We start from the raw sequence: 22,122 nt of genomic DNA, 5'->3' as shown, positions 1-22,122 counted from the left end.
TGGCCCCCCGCAGCTCCCAGTGGCCGTGGTTTGCCGTTCCCAGCCAATGGGAGCTGCAGAAAGTGGTGGCCAGCACGTCTCTGTGGCCCGCAGCTTCACGCAGCTCCCATTGACCGGGAACGGAGAACCGCGGCCACTGGGAGCTGCGGGGGGCCGTGCCTGAGGATGGTCAACATAAACAAAATGTCTCGCGGCCTGCCAGCAGATTATCCTGATGGGCTGCGAGCCGAAGGTTGCCAAACCCTTCTACTAGGCTCTGGGCAGGGCCCCAGCACTAACCTGGGCCACAGCTCTGCAATGTCCAGGTGGTTTTCCCACTCTAGTCCCAGTCCTAAGAGGCTCAGCCCTCCAGCTGGTCCTGGATAGTCTGCCCCTTCTCGGGTTGTCAATGAACAGAACAAAAGGGGAATTAAACCCAGAGGAATCATTCCAACGCAGGGTTAAGGCTCTCTGAGTTCACTGGTAAACAGTAAGGAATAGCCTTTCAAAGTGAGTCAGGATCAGGTCCTCCCTTCTTTCAGTGAGGGGCCTTCCAAGGAGCTCTTGCCTTCACATAGCCCTCTCTCCAGAAGCTGAGGTATGAAGGTCTGCTCCTTCCTGACCTACCATTAACTCACCTGGGTTTCTCCCACTTAAGCTCCTTCTTTCCAATTCTGACATCACTCACTGGCGTAATGGAGTGGGGCCACCTGAGCTCACGTTAGCTCATTAACCCCATGTTGCCCAGTGTGGGGTTTGTGTACCCCAGCACCAGGCATACCATTTATTTCCCTGCTGTATTGGGGTAACAGTATCACAGCCTATCCTTTCCTGTACATCTTTTACAAAATATTCTGGCATTGAGAAATTTACCAGCCCATCCAAAAGTGGCCCTCTGTGATACTCCACAGCCTGTATGACCACATAGTATGACTTATAGTAATAACAAAATGTGGCCCACTATCCCCTTTTATAATAGTTTTGGCAAAGAACTAGGAAATGAGTTCCACCAATAACACTAGCACAGTCTGGAAGTCCCCAGTATTATTCAGGGCCATCCAGTACTTCAGCAACATGGTGATCTTGAGCTCACAAATCAGCATACACCTCCAAGACAATTTTTTCCACTGTATTCTTCTCCATGCTGGAGCTCAGCCAGAGAGCAGTAGATGGTCTGGGGGTCAGCCTCCGAGTATCCTGAAAACTCGTTTCTCCACAAGGATAAGAGCCTCACCTTCCACCGCCACTGAAAACTCTTGGACCCTGCCAGATTCCAAAGCTCACTTACAGAAAATTCTACCAACCAAGAACCCAAAGAATGGAAGAATTAGCGAGATGTTATAACCACTTCCTGATCACTGTTATAGACACATCAGCACTATCCCACCAGCCACCCAGATCACCATGCTGTGTGTGTGACCACATAAACATAATAGACAGGAAGAAAATTAACAATGCCATTTGCTGGTATCCTGGACCCCACTCAGGCAGGCTGAAGATGGCAGGCTTCCCTCTGAGTTAATAACACTGCCCAGGGATGGCGTGGAAAACACTCTACTACAGGAGGTATTGTCCTTTGAATAAGGCATAACACTTATGTATTGAACACCTGTGGTTAAACATCCCCATGGGACTTCTGACAAGGATAGCAATGCCTGAGGGCCCAATCCAACTCCTATTAAAGTAAATGGAAAGATGCTCAATCATTTCAGAAGGAATTGGATTAAAATGTTTAGCAATCTGGCCAAAATTTCAACAGAGGTAGTTATATTCTCCCTACCTGAATTCTCCAAGCAGTTTCACTGAAAGCTTTCAATAGTTCCCCAAATAATTATGTCAAAGTAGAAAAATATTGCACATTTAGAATTTAACAACTAGCTAAATACCGTCTCTTTGATAAGCAAATTTGAAGAAGCATGTTGTGATAATGAGTCATTGGGTCAATGTAATGGAAAGGACACACACTCAACAAGCAGCTGTGGAAAACAATAATGCTAAAATGAATTGGGAGGAAAAACAGGCTTGTATTTATGAATATTTTGATAGGAAATTTTTCTGGTACTGAACATTCTGACATATAGTACATCATGGCAATACACTTTTTTGCTATTGCATTTTATTTTGTTTTAAATGTCTTCTCTATTAAGATAAAGTTATTAATACAGTAGAACTATTTTATATGTGGAAAAACAATCTAAAAACAGGTGAATGAACACAATATTCCATTAAATAAATTGCTGCATGTGTCTTTTTTTTTCAGGTTTCCTACCCTCTCCCCCCTGCCCCTGTTTTAAATGAAACTAAATGCAGTTGAGGTATTAAGATTTTATGGCCCTGAACCAGCAAAGCACTTCAGTATGTGCTGTACTGAAGTCAATGGATCACTGAAGTGCTTAAAGGTCAACAAATGCTTAAGTGCTTTTCTGGACTGAGGCCTATATGATTCTAAAACCTGTAGTAGATTGTGGCACACCAGTCTGTTAATTGGACTCATTGTGTTGACACTGTTTGAAGTGGGGCAACTTATGTTGATTTTTTTTTCTTTAAGAACCTTTAATCTTCTGTTCCTGCCTCAGTGGGGTTATTTGTTGTTCAGCTCTGAATAGAAAAATGAATCACGTTAGTTGTTCTTATTGTTAAATAAATTATTTTTTTGGTTTCCTTCTTTGGTCACACAAGCATGGCAGTAAGGCCCCAATCCTGCAATTACCTCTGTGCCTGAGGCTTGGTCTACACTGAACAGGGCCGGCTCCAGGCACCAGGCACCCAAGCTGGTGCTTGGGCGGCACCTGGAGGGGGGCGGCGCGGCGCTCCGGCTCCCGGGGAGAGCGGGGCCACAGCAGGGCTCGCCGCCTTGCCCCCGGCGCTCTGGCTGCCGGGGGGAGAGCCGAGTCCCCGCCGGGGCTCGCCGCCTTGCCCCCGGCGCTCTGGCTGCCGGGGGGAGAGCCGAGCCCCCGCCGGGGCTCACTGCCCTCCCCCCGGAGCTCCGGCCGCCCCCCCCCCCCCCCCCCGGGGGGGGGGGGGGGGTGGCCGGAGGCTTTTTCGCCTGGGGCGGCGAAAAAGCCAGAGCCGGCCCTGACACTGAAGTTAGGCTGACATAGGTACGTTGTTCAGGAGTGTGAAAAAAACACACCCTGACTGACATAGATATGCTGACCTAACCCCCAACATAGATACAGCTATGTCGATGGAAGAATCCTTCTGACAACTTAACTAACTTTGCTTGAGGAGATGTTCCTACACCACAGAACTACTTTGTCCATCAGTGTAGGCTGTGTCTACACTATGGGGTTATGGCAGCATAGCTACATAGTGTAAACCTACCCTCAGTAAAAGCAGGCTTTGGGATGTTGCAGGCCTCTAAGGGTATGTCTACACTGCAGCTGGGAGCATGCTTCCCAGTGCAGATAGACAGACATGCATTAGTTCTGCTCAAGCTAACATGCTAAAAATAGCACAGTAGCCAGCGGTAACATGGAGGGCAGCTCAGGCTAGCTGCCTGAATACCAACCTGTCTAGACCCCCTGGGTGTGTACTCAGGTGGCTAGCCTGAGCCATGGCCCAAGCTACCCCCAGCTACACTGCTACTTTCTTGTGCTAGCTCCCAGCAGTAGTGTAGACATACCCTTAAGCTTCTATTTATATATTAATTTAATAGAAAAAGACTTTAAGTAAAGATTTTTTCTCTCCAATTTTGTCTGTTCCTTCCTACAGTATGTGTATTTAGATGAAGAGGGTGACGTGACTAAATAGCTCAATACCACACAATCATTATTAAATATACGCATGGCTGCTTCAGAATTGCTATCAGTCAAGTCACTTTTGACTTGTATTTTTTCCATGACATTTTATAAGGCTAAATGCTATGCCCGAGTTAAGATTACATTAGGTATTTCTATTTCTCTACTAATCTTTTTTTTTAAAAACCTTATTTTTCTGTGCATTGGGACATCTCGCCAGTCCTAGGACTTAAAACCCTTCAACAAATGTTTCACAAGGCAAGACAGTTTAGAAATTGGTATTCTGGAGCAGTTTCATGTGAAGTGATTACCATCACAGAGGTATAATCTAAAAGGATATGCTAGACTGCAAGTTATGAATAGTAAACCTGCCTTATCTTCCACTGTCTTTCTTCCATTGCCCAAGCTGCACGTAAATCTGCATCACTGGAATTTACAAACAAATAGCTGGCTCCTGGATGGACACCTAGAATATTACATTTCAGCACAGAGCAAGTGGGTTGCTGTGAGCTGAGAAACCTGGTTATAAGAGGTCTGGACTTGGAGGAAGAGCAAGGAGATTTCTAAGCAAAGACAACAAACAAGCCTCAACGTTGGCATAGTGTAGGAGCTGGATTTTATAATGTACTATGAGAATTAATGTATGATTTGATTTCATCTGGTCAGCCACCCTTTTTGAATAGCAGAAAGGAATGACAGACCAGAACAATCCTTATGACTAATTATGGTCATCCTTTTGTTTTAGAATAAGTTATAAAGCTACTATGGTTTCCTATATGTATTACAAATTAGGAAGTAAGAGACAGGATTCTCTATTGTGTCTATGTTAAGTAGATTAGAGGAACATTGAAGGCCTGGGTCTCAATGTAAATTGTCTTGGTTATTGATTGTAAAACTTAGCAAGGTTTAATTTGCAATGCCCTTTTGCTCAATATAGAATACTACTGTTTGTATTCTCAATCTGTTTGTGTGAATGAGGAATGTATGCATTAGAAAAAGATAAGGTGTGAAGGCCATTGTTATAGCCAGAGTCAAGGAAGAAGGAGTGAAGAAACTTAAAGGACATCAAAGAATCATCAACACGCATCCATAATGAAGGGCAGATTGACGACCCTGAGGTAAAGGCTGGCACCCCTAAAGATCTCGGAGGTGTATTGGAATGTTTACACCAATTAAGAAGTAACCGGTCACAAAGTGACACAGCAAAATCCATAGGCTTCAACAGAGAAGAAAACCTATAAGAACAGGGTGCTTTGCCATAGGACTTTGGGTTCGTCTTGCCACACTCCAGGAGCATCGGATCGCGACCGATAGAACCCCGCTCCCCTCTGCGACCAATCTGGCTGGCCACTAGATTGATCCAGACTCTGGACTGGTAACTATAAACATCACTGCAGGACTGTGTGTGTGTGTGTGTGTGTGTGTGTGTGTGAGTGTGTGTGTCTAAAAAGCATATGCTAACTGTGGTATTCTCAATAAACGCTGTGTGTATTTACCTTCCTCTATAAAGATCCCGCGTGCTTTGTATGAGCATAACAATAGTGATGGCCATGCTCAGGCCAAATCTTCTACGTGACTTTGGCTAATAAGGGACTGTTAATAAATGCATAAATGAAATGACATGGCAAGGAAATGGAGAAGTCTTCTATGGTGAGGAGTGATTGAAAACTGTAATAATAACTCATAAAAATAAATATCACCACCACCTAGGAGAGGAAAGCTTTGTCTTCACACATCCCCACTTGTTACTGTTAAACACCAACAACATGTTGCCTTCCTGGACTACAAATTCATGATAGGAAAAGTAAACTTCACATCTTTAGTAAATGAAGTGTTTCACTCAGTGGGATAACATACTGAATGGCAAAGTCTTGCTTACAGAACACTATCCTGACAACAAGAGACCAAGAGATGGAGGACGTGTTTTGGTCAAAGGTCACAGTAGATTTCTGTGCCGTTTGAAAAGACCCACCCGTCCCCTCTTTCGTTTTGACAATCCTTTCCCGAGTTTGGGAAATGATGCTGGCCAGAGTACTGAAACGTACCCCCAGATAATATAGGGGCATTGAGCAAATTAGGCTGCTCTTGCCGAAGCTGATAATTAAGATTAGATTCAGATTGAGAAGCCTGCATGGGATTTAGCAGATGGATTACGCAATTGGAACTGAGTCTTCACAAGCCCATCATTCAAACAGGGTTTTATAGTCTCTTGTATAGTAAGCGTCTCACCTACCCACACCAGGATTCTTATAAAGGTTTGAGGCCAAGTCCTCTGCTGGTGTAAACTGGCATAACTCAAATTAAGTCAATAAAGCTATTACACCAGTCGAGGAGCTGGCTTGAAGTGCAATTATAAGCCTAAACAGAACAAGAGAATTCAGGAAGGGATGCAGTTCTACAGAAGAACAGCGAAATGTCAATGACAGGCAGTGATCCAGAATGTGTACCAAAGTCTTTTTGTCTACAGAATCAACGAACATTAACCTATTCCTGGTGCTATAAATGTTTTCCGTGATTCCATCTTCAAAATGTTTGGAAATTATAAAATTGTTTAACTTCACATTTAGGAACCACACAATAAAGTAAATGCTTAGTTCCCTCTCATTCTGACAAATCTGAGTATTAGAATGCCACCCGCTGATTTAACAGGTGGGAAACTTTATTGGGTCTGCAAGCTGCCAGACAGCTATAGGATAAAAGGTAAGAGAGTACAAGGATGCTGTGGGCCTGACTGATCACCTGCTGAAGGGACTAGTAAGGTATTTTTCCCATTGGAGCCAATTGGCTGGGGCCTAGTTCTTTTTTTTTTATTTTTATTTTTTTGTCTTCCTCATATCATCATGGCGACACAGGTTTGATAGATATAGGATTTTGGAGTTTAACATTAGGAATCGTATGAATGTTAGTTTGTCATAAATTGCAGCCGGAGTCCAGTACGAATAAAAGGCCAAAGAGCAAACAATCAGAAACATGGGATTTTGCTGGTGGACCGCAAGTCTATGGGCAAAAAGGAGACCTGAAGTCTGCAGATCAGGGTCCCATCTGGTACTTTCTATCCCCTTTGTAGGGGGAAGGTGAGAGGATTCCGCAAAACAAGCTGAATTCTCGGGGTAGGCAGTGGACAGTTTACCCTGACTTATGGGCTCTATGATAGATGGCCTGTTTTGTAAACATTGCACTGGACCCACCTGAATGCCTGGTATGGGGAGATGGGCAAAAAACTCTCCCCACTCTGATGTTCAATTTTAATAAAGTTGTGGCCATTCACTTGCTTGTCCTGATTAATGCACATATTTTCTTACAGATGACGTATATTAGACATAGGATTAGTTTTAGCCGTGGAAGACTTTTTTTGAATAAAGACCAGAGGAAGGTGAAGAAAGCTATATACAATGTACTTTGGACTACAATTAATGGGCTCAAATATTTGAAAGGATCCATCAGTTTTGTGCCTCAGTTTTTGGGTGCCCAACATGAGTGACTTTGGCCTGATTGTCAGAAGTGTTGAGCAAGCCTTCCAAGATATAGCAATGATTTTTTAGAAGTTAACAAAACAAGATAGTTAACATACACAAACCTAAATTAATGTTGTCATATGCATCAGGGAAGTCTTACTTGTTTTTGGATCTATTGCAGAACCAAGCACATCCCGTGAAACATTACTGTTTAACAAACAAACAATAATAGCGAAGACCGATGGTCTATTCTTAATTTGTACCTCTGTGCCAACCTACTGCAGGTTTTTCATAACTTTGTGTGATAATGGCTTAGAGATGCTATGCTACCTAGGCACAAATAGATGAGTTAAAGATGCAATGCCAGGCTTAAATTTGAATTTCCTTGATTTTGTGATACCTTTATTAGATTTTTAAGTAACTGTATTAAACTTAGTACTGAATGTCATGTTTCTTCACATAAAATATTGCTGCAGAAAAACTTAGTTTTAATATATTGCTAATTGTGAGTTCATAACTGTCCTGTGCACCTTTTCTTCACAAGAATTTTCAGTACAATAGTGCATAATAAACTACACATATAGCATAATTTTAGTAGATAATCCATCTACATGTAATTTTTAGAACATGCAAAATTATTATACAATATATGTAAATAATTTTTAACACATTTGTACCACCTTTTTCTAATATAAAGAATTAAAAAAGAAATTCCCAGTGCTGAAAATAAACTTGTGAACAACATGTTCACAGTTTTCTGGTTGCAAATTAAATTCTCTACTCAATTTAATAAGAACTGCCACAACTTGACATATCCATAATGCAATAAAATATCGACACAGTCATTGTAATGACTATAAAGAAATAAACACAATGATGTGCTGGAGGGGACTGTGACGGAGTCTACTCACCACAGCGGCCTGATGGCCATCACGGGGATTAGCTCCACAAGTTGGTTTGCCCTCTCCAGGTGGTGCATCTCCCGTCATTGTCTCTGCCTGCAGACCTGCCTCAGTCCAAATACCGCAGCGTTCTCTTCATGACTTGGCCCTCCAGCCGTGTCACCATTTGTGTTTCCGCCCTTCCCGGGGTGGGAGGAGTATCTTAGTTCAACAGTCCAGCCACTTCCCCAGTTGTGAGTGAGGGGGACCTGGGCCCGCCCACTACTCTTCTCAGAGCTTTCAGCCAGCAAATCCCAGCAGCCAGCCAGGAGATCCCTCTTGTTCCCCAAGTCCCTACCAGCAACTGCTCTGCCCAAGGTGCTATCCTTTCTGCAGCTTGCTAGTCCTCACACCTTGGGCTCCCCAAAGCAACTGATTGTTTCTGGCCCTGCAGCTCCTTTTATGTAAGCCCACCAGCCCCTGATTGGCTGCTCCTGCACAGCCTCCGTAGGCTGCCTTTCTGGTGTGGGGTGAACAGCCCATCACAGGGACTCTTGATGCTTGTTAGGAGTCCCTTCTTAAAATCCTGTCACCAAATGTATAGTATGTGCTCAACCCCCCTCTTTACCATAGATTCCTTTTCTCCCTGTGGTAGAGAAAATATGATTGCACCAGGTGTTTTCAAAAACATTCACGAGAGGTCCCCTATGAGGTCTTAATTGTTTTCCCCTCACTTCAAATCACACAATTAAAACACTATATTATATGAATGGTTTAATTAGTATCCTTTTCAGGAACAAAATATACAGTTTCCAGAAAATGTAATTAATAGTGTGTCACTCTCTTTGGCAGGGAGATTTTGCTTTTTCTGGGGTTCTGGCTAAGAGAAAGCATTTTTTACACTTAGGACAACAAATTGATAGGTTGCCAAATCTCTCCCTCCACGGGTGAATGTGTGTGTTACAGCTGGCTCTTCAGCTGAGGTAGTAGCTACTCACACTTTTGATTGAGGTCTCTGGTTCAATCCTCGGTATGTCAGCCAAGATGGTGGTCATCACATAACTCAGGGCTTGCCCTGGATTAGAACTGCTGTAAACCTCAGCAGTCTGTGACAAGCTTTCTTTTATTAGAGGAAGGATGTAACCTGCTTGTGAGTGTGTGTTACAGGTCCCCCCGTGCCTGATCTGCAGAGCATATGTGTCTGTAATAGCCCCTTTTAAGCTCTGTAGGTCCCCAGTTCAGTTCCTAGTCTGAGCACCAAGATGCTGCCTGTTAGACATGCACCCTAATACATCATGTACAGAACATTTTAAAGAGGTGATATCAATCATCATTTTACTAGGATAACATGGGTTAATCATTATTTCCTTAAGGGAAATTTTTTTGTTTGTGTCAGTTGTTCAAATATAAGCACCACATCACTAAATAATCAAATAGGATGTCAGATTCTGTGATTTTCTTAACAAATGCTTCGTTTCAGTCATGCTCTGTGTAATGAGCTTTTAGTTTTATTTTCCACTCACTCATAGCGACATAGAGAGCAATACATTCTGGAACCAGATTTTCAGTAATATCAACCCTGAGCATTCAAAAATTAAGGGTCAGGCTCCCCAAAATTGAGGTGGCTTATAAAATGAGATTTCTAAAAAAAAAAAAATACATTTGGGTTCTTTTTATTTACCTTGTGGTTTCTGAGTCTTCAGGGTGCATTTGTGCCATGTTTTCTAGCCTGTCTCTACAACAAACTGTTTTTAAAAAGAATGAAAGCTGAGATTTTATGTAATCGGAGGACTCTAGGAGATGGGCTTTTAATGAAAAGAACAAATATTGTGAGCTTTGCAAAAAAATTGCAGTAGTTGAGAACATTGGATCTTTGATTTGTCCTGCTACTGCCCTGTCATATCTTCTTCCCATTTCTATAGTATGTCACCAATAAGGCACTATTCATAATTACTCATATTTGCCACTCATGTAGAACAATGAATGTCTTTGAATGACATGAACCAATTGAACATGTGTTGCAAGATGTGGGGTGATACAGGAGGAAGTGAGCCTAGGACCATTGTGCTTTCTCCAGTGGTGACTCTCACACTCAGGAGGGGTTCTCCATAAATATCCACAAAACTAACTTATTTACCCTCCTTCTAATTCCTCCTTAAAAACTCTCCTCTGCCACGAAGCCTATAAAATACTTGACAAGGTTTAGACTGCCGGAGTACTGAGACAGTTGATCAATATTGTCTCATTGTTTCCTTGCACTCCCTTGTGTGCCTGTCTCCATCTGTTGCCTCTTGTCTTATACTTAGATTGTAAGCTCTTTGAAGCATGGATGATTTTTTGTTTGGTGTTTGTACAGCACCTAGCACAGTGGGGTCCTCATCCATGGCCGGGGCTCCTAGGTGTTATGGTAATACAAATAATTCATAAGAAGTTAATGCTGATTTTCCTATATTTGTTGTCTCTGTGTATTAGAACAGTTTTGGAACTCAATAGGTCTTCCTCAGCACCGTTTGCATCATTGGGTCAGATCTATCCACCCTTAGTCACACTGACCAGAACCTCATGAGTGTCCCATCGACCTCAGTGGAGTTACAACTATGGAGAAAGTTGAAAGCTGAACAAAGCCCTAAGTTATTTTCTAAATACAGTAAAAATGGCAGGCCCATAAAAGTTAGATTTCAGAAATACCATGTAGGAGTGTGTGTAAAGTCCCAAGATGTAATTAGAAAGTATCATTCAAAGTAATAGCCCAGAATCCCGGTGTCAAGGAAGAGAGAAAAATCAAGAAATGAGTTTAATGTCTCTTAGAGGGGGTAGTAAGAACACTTAATCCAACCTAAAGTGGTAAATCAAGGGGGCTAGAATGGATAGAGAAAGAAAGACAGGGAGGGAGAAACATACATCAAAGCTGTGGGAGTTACGACAGCTGAATTCCAATACAGTTACTACTAAGGGTACAGAAAGCATTCTCATATTTATTATTATTATTAGGGGAACTCTGGTAGGCTTTGTTGTGGGGCTTATTCATGTTTTGTTAAACTTCCGTTGTTCCCAGGAGAGTGTTATCTGTGGGCAATTACAAGAATGTGTTTATGTATGAATATATTTTTAAGAGTTTTTCAAGGTCATCTAGCATTTGAGATGGGTGCTCATTTATGTAATGTAAAATAATAAACATCTGTTTATATTTATATGTAATTATCGTTATCATCATCATCAAATTTTTAAACTAAACATTTAAACTTCAAATTAAGGAGGAAAACACCCCAATAAAAATCCCATGGGGACTGTCAAGCAGCTTAAAGGGATTTTTTTAAAAAGGGGTAGCCCCCCGCTTTGCCCTTTCTACTTCCCCCTCCTCTGTTCTATGATTTATCCTTTTCCCTCTCACCTTCTCCCTCCCTGATCTCTCCTTCCTTCAGTACTGTAAGGCCCTTGTCCCCAGAACCACTTGCAATACACTTTTGTTTACATAGTGTTCAATACAGAATTTAGGAGGAGGGGCTGGGATTCTCTAATGTAAAGAAAATGAACATTAATATACATCAGTTACTGTAAGGACAAGAGCTTTGCTGGCCTGTAGAGAGGGACCAAGAGGGAAAACGATGAGAGAAAGAAAAGAAATGAATAAAAGGAGGTCTGAAAAACTTTTCAAAGCAATTTCCCTTTCATCAGTTTGACAGTGCTATTTTCTTTTCTTTTGATTTGTTCTTCCTTCTCTTTCATTTAAATGTTGGGATTTTTCTGGTTAAAATGAAGGAAGTAAAAAGCTGAGATGGAGTCTTTGTTGCTTCTAAATAGTTTGAAATTTCTGCATATAGGAGACAATTCAAAGTGGAAGGATTACAGCAGCCAATCAGTATAGAGAGATTTACATACAGTACAGTTATTCAGAAACTGTTCTGTGATTATGAAAATCAGACACTCACGACCAGAGTGCAGGGATTTGCATTACTGAGAAAAAAATCTCTACAGTTGTGCCTCAGTAACCTTATAGCATCTCTGCACTTTAATTGTATGAGTCACTGTAATAAAATGACTCCAATCATTTTATCCACAGTAGAATGAATGATGAGACATCTTCCTGAACATTCTGCATGTCTTCTGATGCTCAGACTCTTCGTACACAACATGGGGGACAGTACACTGTTCTTTTTTAGGGGAACAGATATCAGTGAAAGGCCAAGATTTGAGCCTCTATAAGTAGGAATTGTAACAAGGTTTTTAAATTTTGTATTAACTAAGCTTATAGCAGCAATAGTGTAATTGGCCCCCTCTCTTTTCCTTGGCAATAATTTTATTCCCTCACTGTGGGAAGCTCCTTGGCCTTTGGGAGGAATGGAATTGTGTTATAAAGCACATCAACAATGATGAATGTCACTTAAATCCAATGCACCCCACGCTGGAATTTTGTAGAGTAAGGTGAAATTTAACATTTTGGACTGGAATCTTGGCTAGTTTGTTAAGAGCCAGCTGATATTTAAATTTCTGCTTTAAAACATGCCTACTGTCTTTATTCTTATTTAGGCCTGCACATTACATTAAGCATGTGACCTTTAATGTTCTACAAAATGCACTATTTTTAAAGATTTTTGATTCCCTTTTAATCCACATTAAAATAAATCATGCAGTTTTCACTGAAAAATACTGGAAGGAAAGGTATATTTCAGGCGTGTTCACTGATCATTAAAGGGAGACTACATTTTTGTGGCTGCCATCATGCAAGCCACAAATTAATGGCTTTTTACAAAATATCCATGACTTGACATTTTATGATTTGTGTGTGTAGGTAGAGAGATGTGACTGTAAACAATTTAGTCCCCACACATAGTTTTTGTGCCAGTATAACTGTATTGGGTATGGGTGCAATGTTTACCAATATAGTTATGCTGATACAGACCCATGCCCTAGCAGCCAAAACCATGTCTCTCACTCAGTGTCTCCTGCTCACATTCAATAGCTCTCTCGCGGCCACCCTACAGTGCCCTGTGCCCCTGGCTGTCTTTTGTTTGGATGCTGTGCTCTCCCCCACCATTGGTGGCCTGTATCTAGCCCTCCTGCTGCAGGGTCTGACTGGTCTCAGATGTGCTCAGAGCAGGCCTACAGGTTTGGGCCCTGCTGGCAAGATAGGTGTTCCCCTGCCTAATTTAAAAATCCTGCCCCAGGGCCTCTGGAGCTCCAGTTTGAGCTATCACTCTGAGTAGCATTTTGGCTGGTTGGAAAATGTCACCTGATGGAAGCACAGGCACTTAAAGGTGTTAGGCAGCACCTGAGCTGAGGTTTGGAAAATGCCAGTGGTACTTACATGATGGACGTAGACATATATCTGTTCAAGTGCCTAAATCCCTTTAAAAAGCTAGTTGTTAGCCTCTATGTGCCCATCTACAACATGGGGATAATAGCGCTTTTCTCCCTCACAGGGGTGTTGAGAGGACAAATACATTAAAGATTGAGGCACTCAGACTATCATGATGGGGGCCCATATAAATGCGTAATATAGCTTGGTTGCATTAATTTTCTTGTGGAGCCCCTCTGCACTATGCAGGCCTCTTTTGGGGAGTGGCAACAGGGGTATATTGGGAGCACTACAGAGCTCACTGATGCTGTGCTGAAGAGCGAGAGAGCTGTAGAGTGCCCGGAGGCAGTGTGGAGATGCAATGAAGGTCCTGACTTTTTAAGGACCAGGGGTTTCTGTTCCAAAAAGCATGATCTGGTGAAACTTTGTGAAGGAACATTGTGATGTTTTCTATCCCCATGCACAGATGTTTCCAGGTAGGGGAATTATCTAAAGGATAGGTAATACACATGGAAATCTCCAAGCTAGTCATCTGATCCACTTCCAGCAGCATTCAGGAATATAGATAGTTGGCTTAACTGAATTCTTTTGGGGCTTGGCTGGCTTACTGGTATTCTGCATCCATACAGTCCTTTTTTCTCCATTTTTAAATTATAATACATAACAGTATTTCTCTAAGAGTTAATGCAGGTAGAAGAACAAGTCATGTTGAAACTGTCAAGGTACAGACTCATGTCACTTTCAGTATATTATGAAATAGTGCATGAAACATGTAGGATTTTAAAAAAAATTTCCAGCAAGTAATTTCAGAGACTAATAGTAGGTTATCCTCCTTCATCCATAATGCTGTGCACCATAGGAGCTTTTTATTAAAACAAAAGGCAAATTCTCGATATTAGGCTTTCCAGTTGTTTTCATTATTATTTTAGAAAGGAAAGATGTGCTGCATTTCAAGTTCATCTCTGTGTACGGACTCCATTCCCAGACCTGCAAACTACAGAATTTCGCATAGTACAAACCATTCATGCCCTTAGTCGTATTAACATCAAAGCTGAAAAATAAAGGTATATCCTATATAAAATTCTAGTCTGCCCCATTTAGATAACACCCTGAACTATAAATTAAACAATAAAGATGCTCCCATGTTACCACTTTCCTAAATGCTTTTTTCTTTTTCTTGTTGCTCCTAGTAGTTTTGTTTTCCCTATGATATTATCAGACAATTCTGCCTGAATGTGGTCCATGCTGGACTGTGCAGATTACCAAACTAATGACATGCAGCCTTCTTGCTATTGTAACACCTCTATTCTTACAAGTGGGAATTTGGAGTGACAGACCAAAGCTGTTTGCTATCAATTTAGCAAAAATTGCATCTGCCAGATTGCCAAAATGCATTTCAGAGACAAAAATCGATTAATATTCTGATTTGTTACCTGTCATTATTGGTCACACTATATTATACCTTTCCACAAGTTATAACCTCTAGGGAAAAAACCTATTTTGTTAAATGTAATGCTTTTCCAAATATATTTTTAATTTGCTTGTACTGTCTACTTGCTATTTTTTTAAGAGCATGGACATTGTTATGATAGCTGCTATTCAAAAAAAACCTTAACTCATTTTGGAGGTTAGTAAAGTATCAAAATAACCTATTTGTGTCGCTGTGTGAAATTTTTAAAATGAAAAGGAATTTTATAATTATATGCAATATCACCTCAGAAATGGTTCTAATAATATTCTATTAACTGTACTTTATTTTCAGTTTTCATAAACTATTATTAATAATATATAATTATATGTAGTAAAGAGGTTTGGTCATATAATAATGTTTTGGAAAATATATAACTATATAGTTAATGTTTTGGAAACTGAAAATAAAATTAATCGAGTGTCAGCATTCCTGGTGCATCCACCTGATTTGCTGAAAGGCCCACAAATATGGTTTTAATATTTTCTAGTTAAACTGTAGAAATATTTTCTCAAAAAAATCTAGAATATTAGCAGTAGCTTTTTACCATTAGAGTGTCTATCTAACCATATTTTACTTACATGGAATTTTATTCAGTTCATTCATAAACTTCTCCTTTAACTTTGAAAATGCATCTTCTTTTCCACCTCCTGCTCCAGGACTGGCTGGTTCTGTGACATTAATTGGCAGTGAAGCTGCAATGGTGGTGGCTGGTGGTGCGGCCAGGGCCTCGTGACGACTTTCACTCACCATTTTCGTTTCCAGGGAAACAGCTACTGGAAAAATAGAAACAAAAGAAAATATTTAAATGGTTCTCATATCAACAGGTCTCAAAGATACAGGACATCAATTGATGCTCCAGCATACTGGGTAAATATCACATCATTAGCATATTGCTTCTTGTTGGTTCATACAATATTTATTAGACTACAGGGAAGGGTCTTTTCCAGAGGTAGTATCAGCTGTAGTTATTATCTTATGATCCTTCTCCAACACTGCTGCGTTTTGAACTGTTGAATCTGTTAGATACCTCACAGTTGCTATAACCCTGTTGCTTAGATTTAGCTTTTTGCCCTTTAATTTTGAAAGTGTAAGTAAACTCACTGACAGCAGTTCAAGATAAACAAACACTATATTGTATGTACTGAAGTGTGTGTGTGTTGGTAGGGGGTGAGAAGAGTCAGAGCCAAGATGTTTATGTAAAATAAATCAAGAAATTATAATCATATAAGAAAAACACCTCCAAGCTTTCTTGCAAAACCAATAATCTACAGTTGTACCCAGTTAAGCAGAATTGTACACTATGTAGAAATTGATTAGCATCCATTCCTGATCCTCACTTTTTGAAAGTAACTTCCCTTCTAGTCATTTCCTATGACATTTGCTACAGACAATATTCTCTTAAATTATGTTTCACCGGTGTATTCATGAACTATGTTGATGAGGTAGTTAACTGAAGCCAGATTGAAGCAACCACAATGTTGACACATGTGCTCCCACATTAACATACTTTTAATGTAATGTTTATTTGAGGTGCATTTTGCAAAACCTTTACTTGAGCTATAGGATAAAAACTTGTTATGGGGCCCACGTGGCACAATTTTAGTGTTACCAGAGGGTTGGTTGAAGTGTTTGTCTTGGTTTAACAGTGTTATGATGTTCCACTGTGTCCTAAATATCACTGACTTGACTAATCATCCTTCATTTTTTATTTCAGAAAACCAGAGGGAGAATGGATTTGAGAGATAACAATCATTCATTATTGCTTCGAGTATACTACTGCTCTCACAGTCCCAAAAGGAACTTGGCCTATAGCCTTCCATAGAGAAATTTAAATAACCACCAAATGAACAAAATGAGACACATGAAAATGAAATGAGCAAAAGACTTCCACGTAGCAAATTCATGAATCAAGACCCAAATCTTTCTCAACTTACATCATGGGCCTCTTCAAGTTACTCAGGCAATAAGAACAATGGGGAGTCCAGTGGCACTTTAGAGACTAACAGATTTATTTGGGCATAAGCTTTTGTGGGTAAAAAACCTACTTCAGAGGCACTAAAAACCCACTTCTTCAGTTAGGCATTGTGATGCTGAGCATCACAGTGCCTAACTTCTAGGTACCTAGAAAAATCATTGGGATTCACAAAGCCTGAGTTAGGCACTTAGGCTCCTGCACAATAAATGGGCAGAGATAGGAGCCTTAGATGGTGATCTACAAAAGTCAGCACACTACACAGGATGCCGTCTAAGCTAGCCAATGGGCGATGCTGATCAGAGGGATGTGTGCTAAGCCCCATCCTTCTCATGGAGATAGGGGCCTAATTTCAAACCTTTCTCTGCTAGCGATTCTCAACTGTAAACCTTCTCCTGGTGTTAGGCCCCTATGCCATGTTTGCACAAGGCTGAGGACGAGGACTTTCTCCCTCATAACATTTAGCCCAATGCTTAGGGTAGTCATCTGGGATGTTGGAGACCCCCACTTCAATTCCCCCTCCCCCCTTGAGGGGGAGAAGAGATTTGCCTGCCAATCTGCCACCTGTTGGATGAGTGCTCTAAACACTGGGCTATGGGATATTCTGAGGTGGGGCTTCCTCAACCTCTCCTGCTGAAGCTGCTGCACTCTGGGAAATAATTAGAGTCATTGGAGTCGGAAAACTGGATCCTGGGTCTCCCATATCCTGGGTCAGAGCTCCAACCACCACTCTATAAAGTCACTTGTGTTTATGTTTGTGCATTTTTTCTTGTTCTCTCTCACCCCCGCCCCCGCTCCCCTGAGACGGAAGATGTGTTTGTTACATGCTGTGTGCACTAGCTGGTTTCTGTTAGTCTGTTTTCTGTTTTGTTACTGGCTGTTTCTTTGTTTTAGGGGCATTGTTGGGTCTCCCCTTTTGCCTTAGGTGAGGGTTCTCCCTGGGGCCCACTTCAGATGGGTTTAGCAATTTGACCCGCAAGTAAGGACTTTTTTCCAAAGTCCCACATGTCCTTCACAATGAGATGATAGTGTCTGCTCTCTCCCATTATGGGAAGGCAGTTTCTGCTGTTAGGGTATTTCTGTTAGGATGCAAGAACCCAAATATGAGGCATGTTATGTCATTCTGGCACCAGGTTTATGGGGCTCTAAATAACCCCAAATAGCCCTTGAACCCATTTTTAAAGTACCACACTGATGGGGTGGATTAGACAGTATTTGCTACCTCTGGAAACATGAAATATTTCTTTTGTGGTGGCCCTGGTCATTTGAAGGGTTCCTGCCCACTGTTGGCTAGGAGGCCCCTGGTAAGAATGTGAGACCCAGGAATAGTGGGGAAGGGGCTGGGACATCAAGGGAGCAGCAGGAAACAGCCTGCAACTGTACTGACAGATTCTATCTTCCCCCCTTGCCATATATGGTCTGCTGTTGTCCAGGGAGCAGCTCCTCCCCTTCTCCAAGGAAACCTCTATTGTGACTCAATCACTTGTACCTGGACAGAAGCAAGGAGGTTGAGGAGCCCCTCCCTGAGGAGGAAGGAGAGACAGATTCTAGAGATGGAGGTGAAGAACAAACCAACAAGACATTTATCCGAGATTATTTCTAAAAGGGCTAAGATGTTGGAAACCCCTGAGCTGCTGGCAGTGGCTGAGAATGGAGCTGTATGCCCTGAAAAGGAACAGAGTGTTGCAATGGTTGGTAGCTCCATGCGTGGAGCTCCCAGTGGGGTACTGCCTTCTCCTGGCATCGTGAGTCCTCAAGCCTCCAGTCTTGCATGCTGCAGTGATGATGCTGGGTCCCAGCCTGAGGCTGTGCTGCCTCCCACTCTTTGGAAAATAGATATGTCAGCATGCTCCTTCATGAATAATGAGAATGTTACAATAGCAGCTCAATGTTCTTCTGAGCTGGTGGAATCTGAGGGAGAGGAAGAAGATGATGAGGCTCTCTCTGACTCTTCACTGGTTCCTGATGTCCCAGCCAGTCAGCTGTATAGAAAGGGGGGTACAGCATGATGGAGATTAGTAACTTTGTAGATAGCGCTAAAGAGAAGCGGGGAATTGACGTCGAGGCCTGTTTCCCTGATTTACAGTGCTTCGTTCATTCAGCTGTGTTGGGGGGGGGTTTGCATCTGAGTCTGGCGGTATTGCCCAGCGAAGAGTCTGTGGCCGAGAGCCTGTGGCCATGTTGCCAAGCAGCAAGAGTCTACAACCGGTATTAGGGGAAACCTGGTCCTCCTGCTCCAACAGGTTGCAAAGCGGGGCCCTGTGACTAGCTGTTTGGATATGTAGCCTGCGGGGCAGATGCCACAAAGCCTACTCTCTAGGTCACTTCCTATCGTGGCTTCTGCCCCTCCAAAGTCACTGCGGAGTCAGCTTATGGACTCACCAAGGGGGGCTTCTCTATGACTGGGGTCCGGAGGCTTCTCTTTGTTAGTCATGGCCCGCCCTTCCCAGTCTACATGGGGGCCTCTGGCAGCTCGGCAGCGGGGTCTGGTCCAGGTGGTGAGGAACTCCTGCAGCCTCTCTGAGGAGCTACAAGCCTAGGACTGCTCCCTTGTGTAGTCTGCCCTGACTGAGCTGGGATGCTCCCTTTTGAGCTCTGCCTCAATTGTGAGCATGCCCAGCAGGTGTGGCTGGGCAGGGTATCTGAGCCCAGAGCTGTTCATTAACCTTTTTTTCCCTGGTATGGGGCTTATACACCCCACCACAAGCACAAAGAGGGATACCTCGGCTGATTGTAGGAAACATTTCCATCTCGGAAAGTTGTTGAGCAAGGTGAGGAAGCATGTGGGGAGGCCTCTCCATGGCTCATTTTGTTCAAAGTATTTCCACTTTCCATTGTTTCTCTCTGCTGCTTGACTCTCTCCTTCTAGAGTCTATGGTGCTGCTCAACTTTGGCACTCTATTAATGGATGCTGGGATGGTCATAAAAGGGCACAACTCTGAATTTCTCAGACAAAAATGGGCTGATGTTATCCTTTTGCAAGAGATGCATTCGGACTCTGATAATCAGGGAAACTGGTTGAAGGAACAGACAGCTTCCTTGAGCCAATGTCACTGTTGGGGTGGCTGTTCTCTTTTCCCAGGGTGCAGTGGCACAGATCATTTCTATGAAGGAGACTGTGTAGGGTTGGCTTCTTCAAGAGGGAACACGTACTGGCACTTTTGTTTTTAATCTTTTTACTGTGCATGCCCCTACTCTGAGGCGACATCTTTTCTCCTTTCTGCAGACACTTGCCCATGCCATGCTTGACTGTGATCCTCTGATATTATTGTCCTGGAAAGAAATTTCAATTGCACTGTACATTATGTTTTAGAAAGGAACCATGGCAGCCACACCCTCAGTCAGCCAAAGAACTGTATTGTCTTCTGCAAACCTTTGGACTAGTAGATGTTTGGAAGTTCTCTCACCCCACTTTTAGGCAGTACTCTTGGCTGAAGGCTACTCCCAATATGGTCTCACGGGGTTACACTGGATCACTTTTATACCAAGAAGACCAGCACGAATATGTTCAGTTTTTCATGTATCCCACTCATTTGTCTGATCATCATTATGTCTCTGTCAGTGTGCTGCCCACTGGCGCTTTATTACTAAATCACTACAGGACTTGAATTTCACCCAGATGTTTGCTGTGTTTTGGGAGTGTTGGAGGTAGCACAAGGCCTTGTACTAGTCCCTGAGACAGTGGTGGGATGTCAGAAAGGTCCAGATTCAACTGTTCTTCCAACAGTATACCCATGCTGCCACGTGGTCTTTGCATCAGGCCATCAATGCCCTGGAATGAGACATCTTGGGCTTTCATGGCAACCTTGATGTGGGAAACCAGGTGCAGATTCACCAAACCTTAACTGAGGACTACCAGCTCCTGAGGTGCTTGTTGGAAGAGAAGGTGCAAAGGAGCCCTGGTTCGGGCCCATTTTACTCAGCTGCATAAAACTGATGCTCCTACAATGTTCTTTTTCGGGTTGGAGAAAGAGTCTATGGGCTGTCAGCAGATTTTTGCCTACAACTGCTGGGTGGTCATCTGACGGCTGACCCTGCTGAGAGCTGGAAAGCAGCTGTTTCTTTTTACATTACTCTGTACTCACCTGATGCCTGTGATGTGCTGGCAATAGAGGAGCTGGACCAGGGGTTACCCCGTCTGACTGGTGAGGAACAGCAGTGCCTGGACACCCTTCTGTCACTGCAGGGTGTCCAGCAGCTCTCTACAGGCAAAGCCACAAATATTGATGGGCTGCAATCTGAATTTTACAAGCATTTCTAGCATCTTATTGGTCCTGACTTTTTTCTAGTGGTGCTGGAGTGTATCCAGGAGAAAAAACTGCCCCTCAGTGGCTGCAGGGCAGTGATCTCAAAAAAGGGGACCTCTGTGATTCATGGAACTGGAGACCTATTTCTCTTCTCTGATTATAAGATTTTATCCAGGAACTTAGCTAACTGACTGAAGGACTATCTGGACTCTTTGATACACCCCGATCAAATATATTGTATTCCTAAACACTGTATTTTTGATTTGTTTTTAATGGGTGATGTACTACTGTTAACAAACTTTGTAATCTGGATCTGGGGCTTATTTCAGTGTACCAGGAGAAGGCCTTTGACAGAATTAACTATAACTTTCTTTTATAAATGATAGAAGCTTTTGGGATTGGGCCAGAGTTTGCTTCATACATTTCTTTATTGTACCATAATGTTTTTATTTTCCTAAAAGATTAAAGGGGGTTTTAGCCTCAACTTCCCAGTTCACAGAGGCATTTGTCAGTGGTGTCCTCTGGGATGCTGTATGCTTTTAGTTTGGAGCCATTCCTGCACCTCCTCATAAACTGTCTGGCCTTTCTCTGCCAGTTTTCCTCGTGTCTGACAGTGACATGCAGGCACTGTGCGCTTGTTTACAAGTGTATGAACAGGCATCATCTGCCTGCATTACTGGGCTAAGAGCAATTCAGTCTTACTGGGTTCTTGACAGTGTAGCGGTCCCCCTTTGTTGCCCCAACAATTGCCATAGGGGACCTCTAAGACTAACATGTTAGGGGTCTTTTTCGGATCTGAGCAATATACGCTAAGGAACTAGGAGGCGGCCAAGGAGAAGGTGCAAGATCATCTGGCAGAAATGGCGCTGGTTCCTTCCAGGACTCTTTTTGGGGACAGGTTTTTGATTGCCAACAACATTGTGGCCTCAATGTTGTGGCACCGGCTAATGTGTCTGGGACCCTCCCCAGGCTTTTGGGACAGTACTCAGAGGCATATTAATCATTTTTTAAATAGTTCCCATTGGTTGTGCCCTGCTTTGCTGTTCCTGTCATTAGATGAAGGAGGCCAGAAGCTCACTGA

General features: G+C 42.5%; 1 protein-coding gene across 1 annotated transcript in view; it reads right to left on the bottom strand.

Moving 5' to 3' along the window:
* The window catches only part of SYT1 (synaptotagmin 1), a 313,691-nt gene that overhangs the window by 157,272 nt on the left and 134,297 nt on the right, over positions 1-22,122 (bottom strand). Inside the window, exon 2 of the mRNA XM_029910863.1 lies at positions 15,401-15,595. Coding sequence (XP_029766723.1) covers positions 15,401-15,572 — 172 coding nt within the window. The 5' untranslated portion in view covers positions 15,573-15,595. The remainder of the gene's footprint in view (positions 1-15,400; positions 15,596-22,122) is intronic.

This window comes from Terrapene carolina, unplaced genomic scaffold (genome assembly GCF_002925995.2).
Source record: "Terrapene carolina triunguis isolate 2854851 unplaced genomic scaffold, T_m_triunguis-2.0 Scaffold68, whole genome shotgun sequence".
Lineage (NCBI taxonomy): Eukaryota > Metazoa > Chordata > Testudines > Emydidae > Terrapene > Terrapene triunguis.
This window is presented reverse-complemented; position numbering and strand designations above follow the sequence as displayed.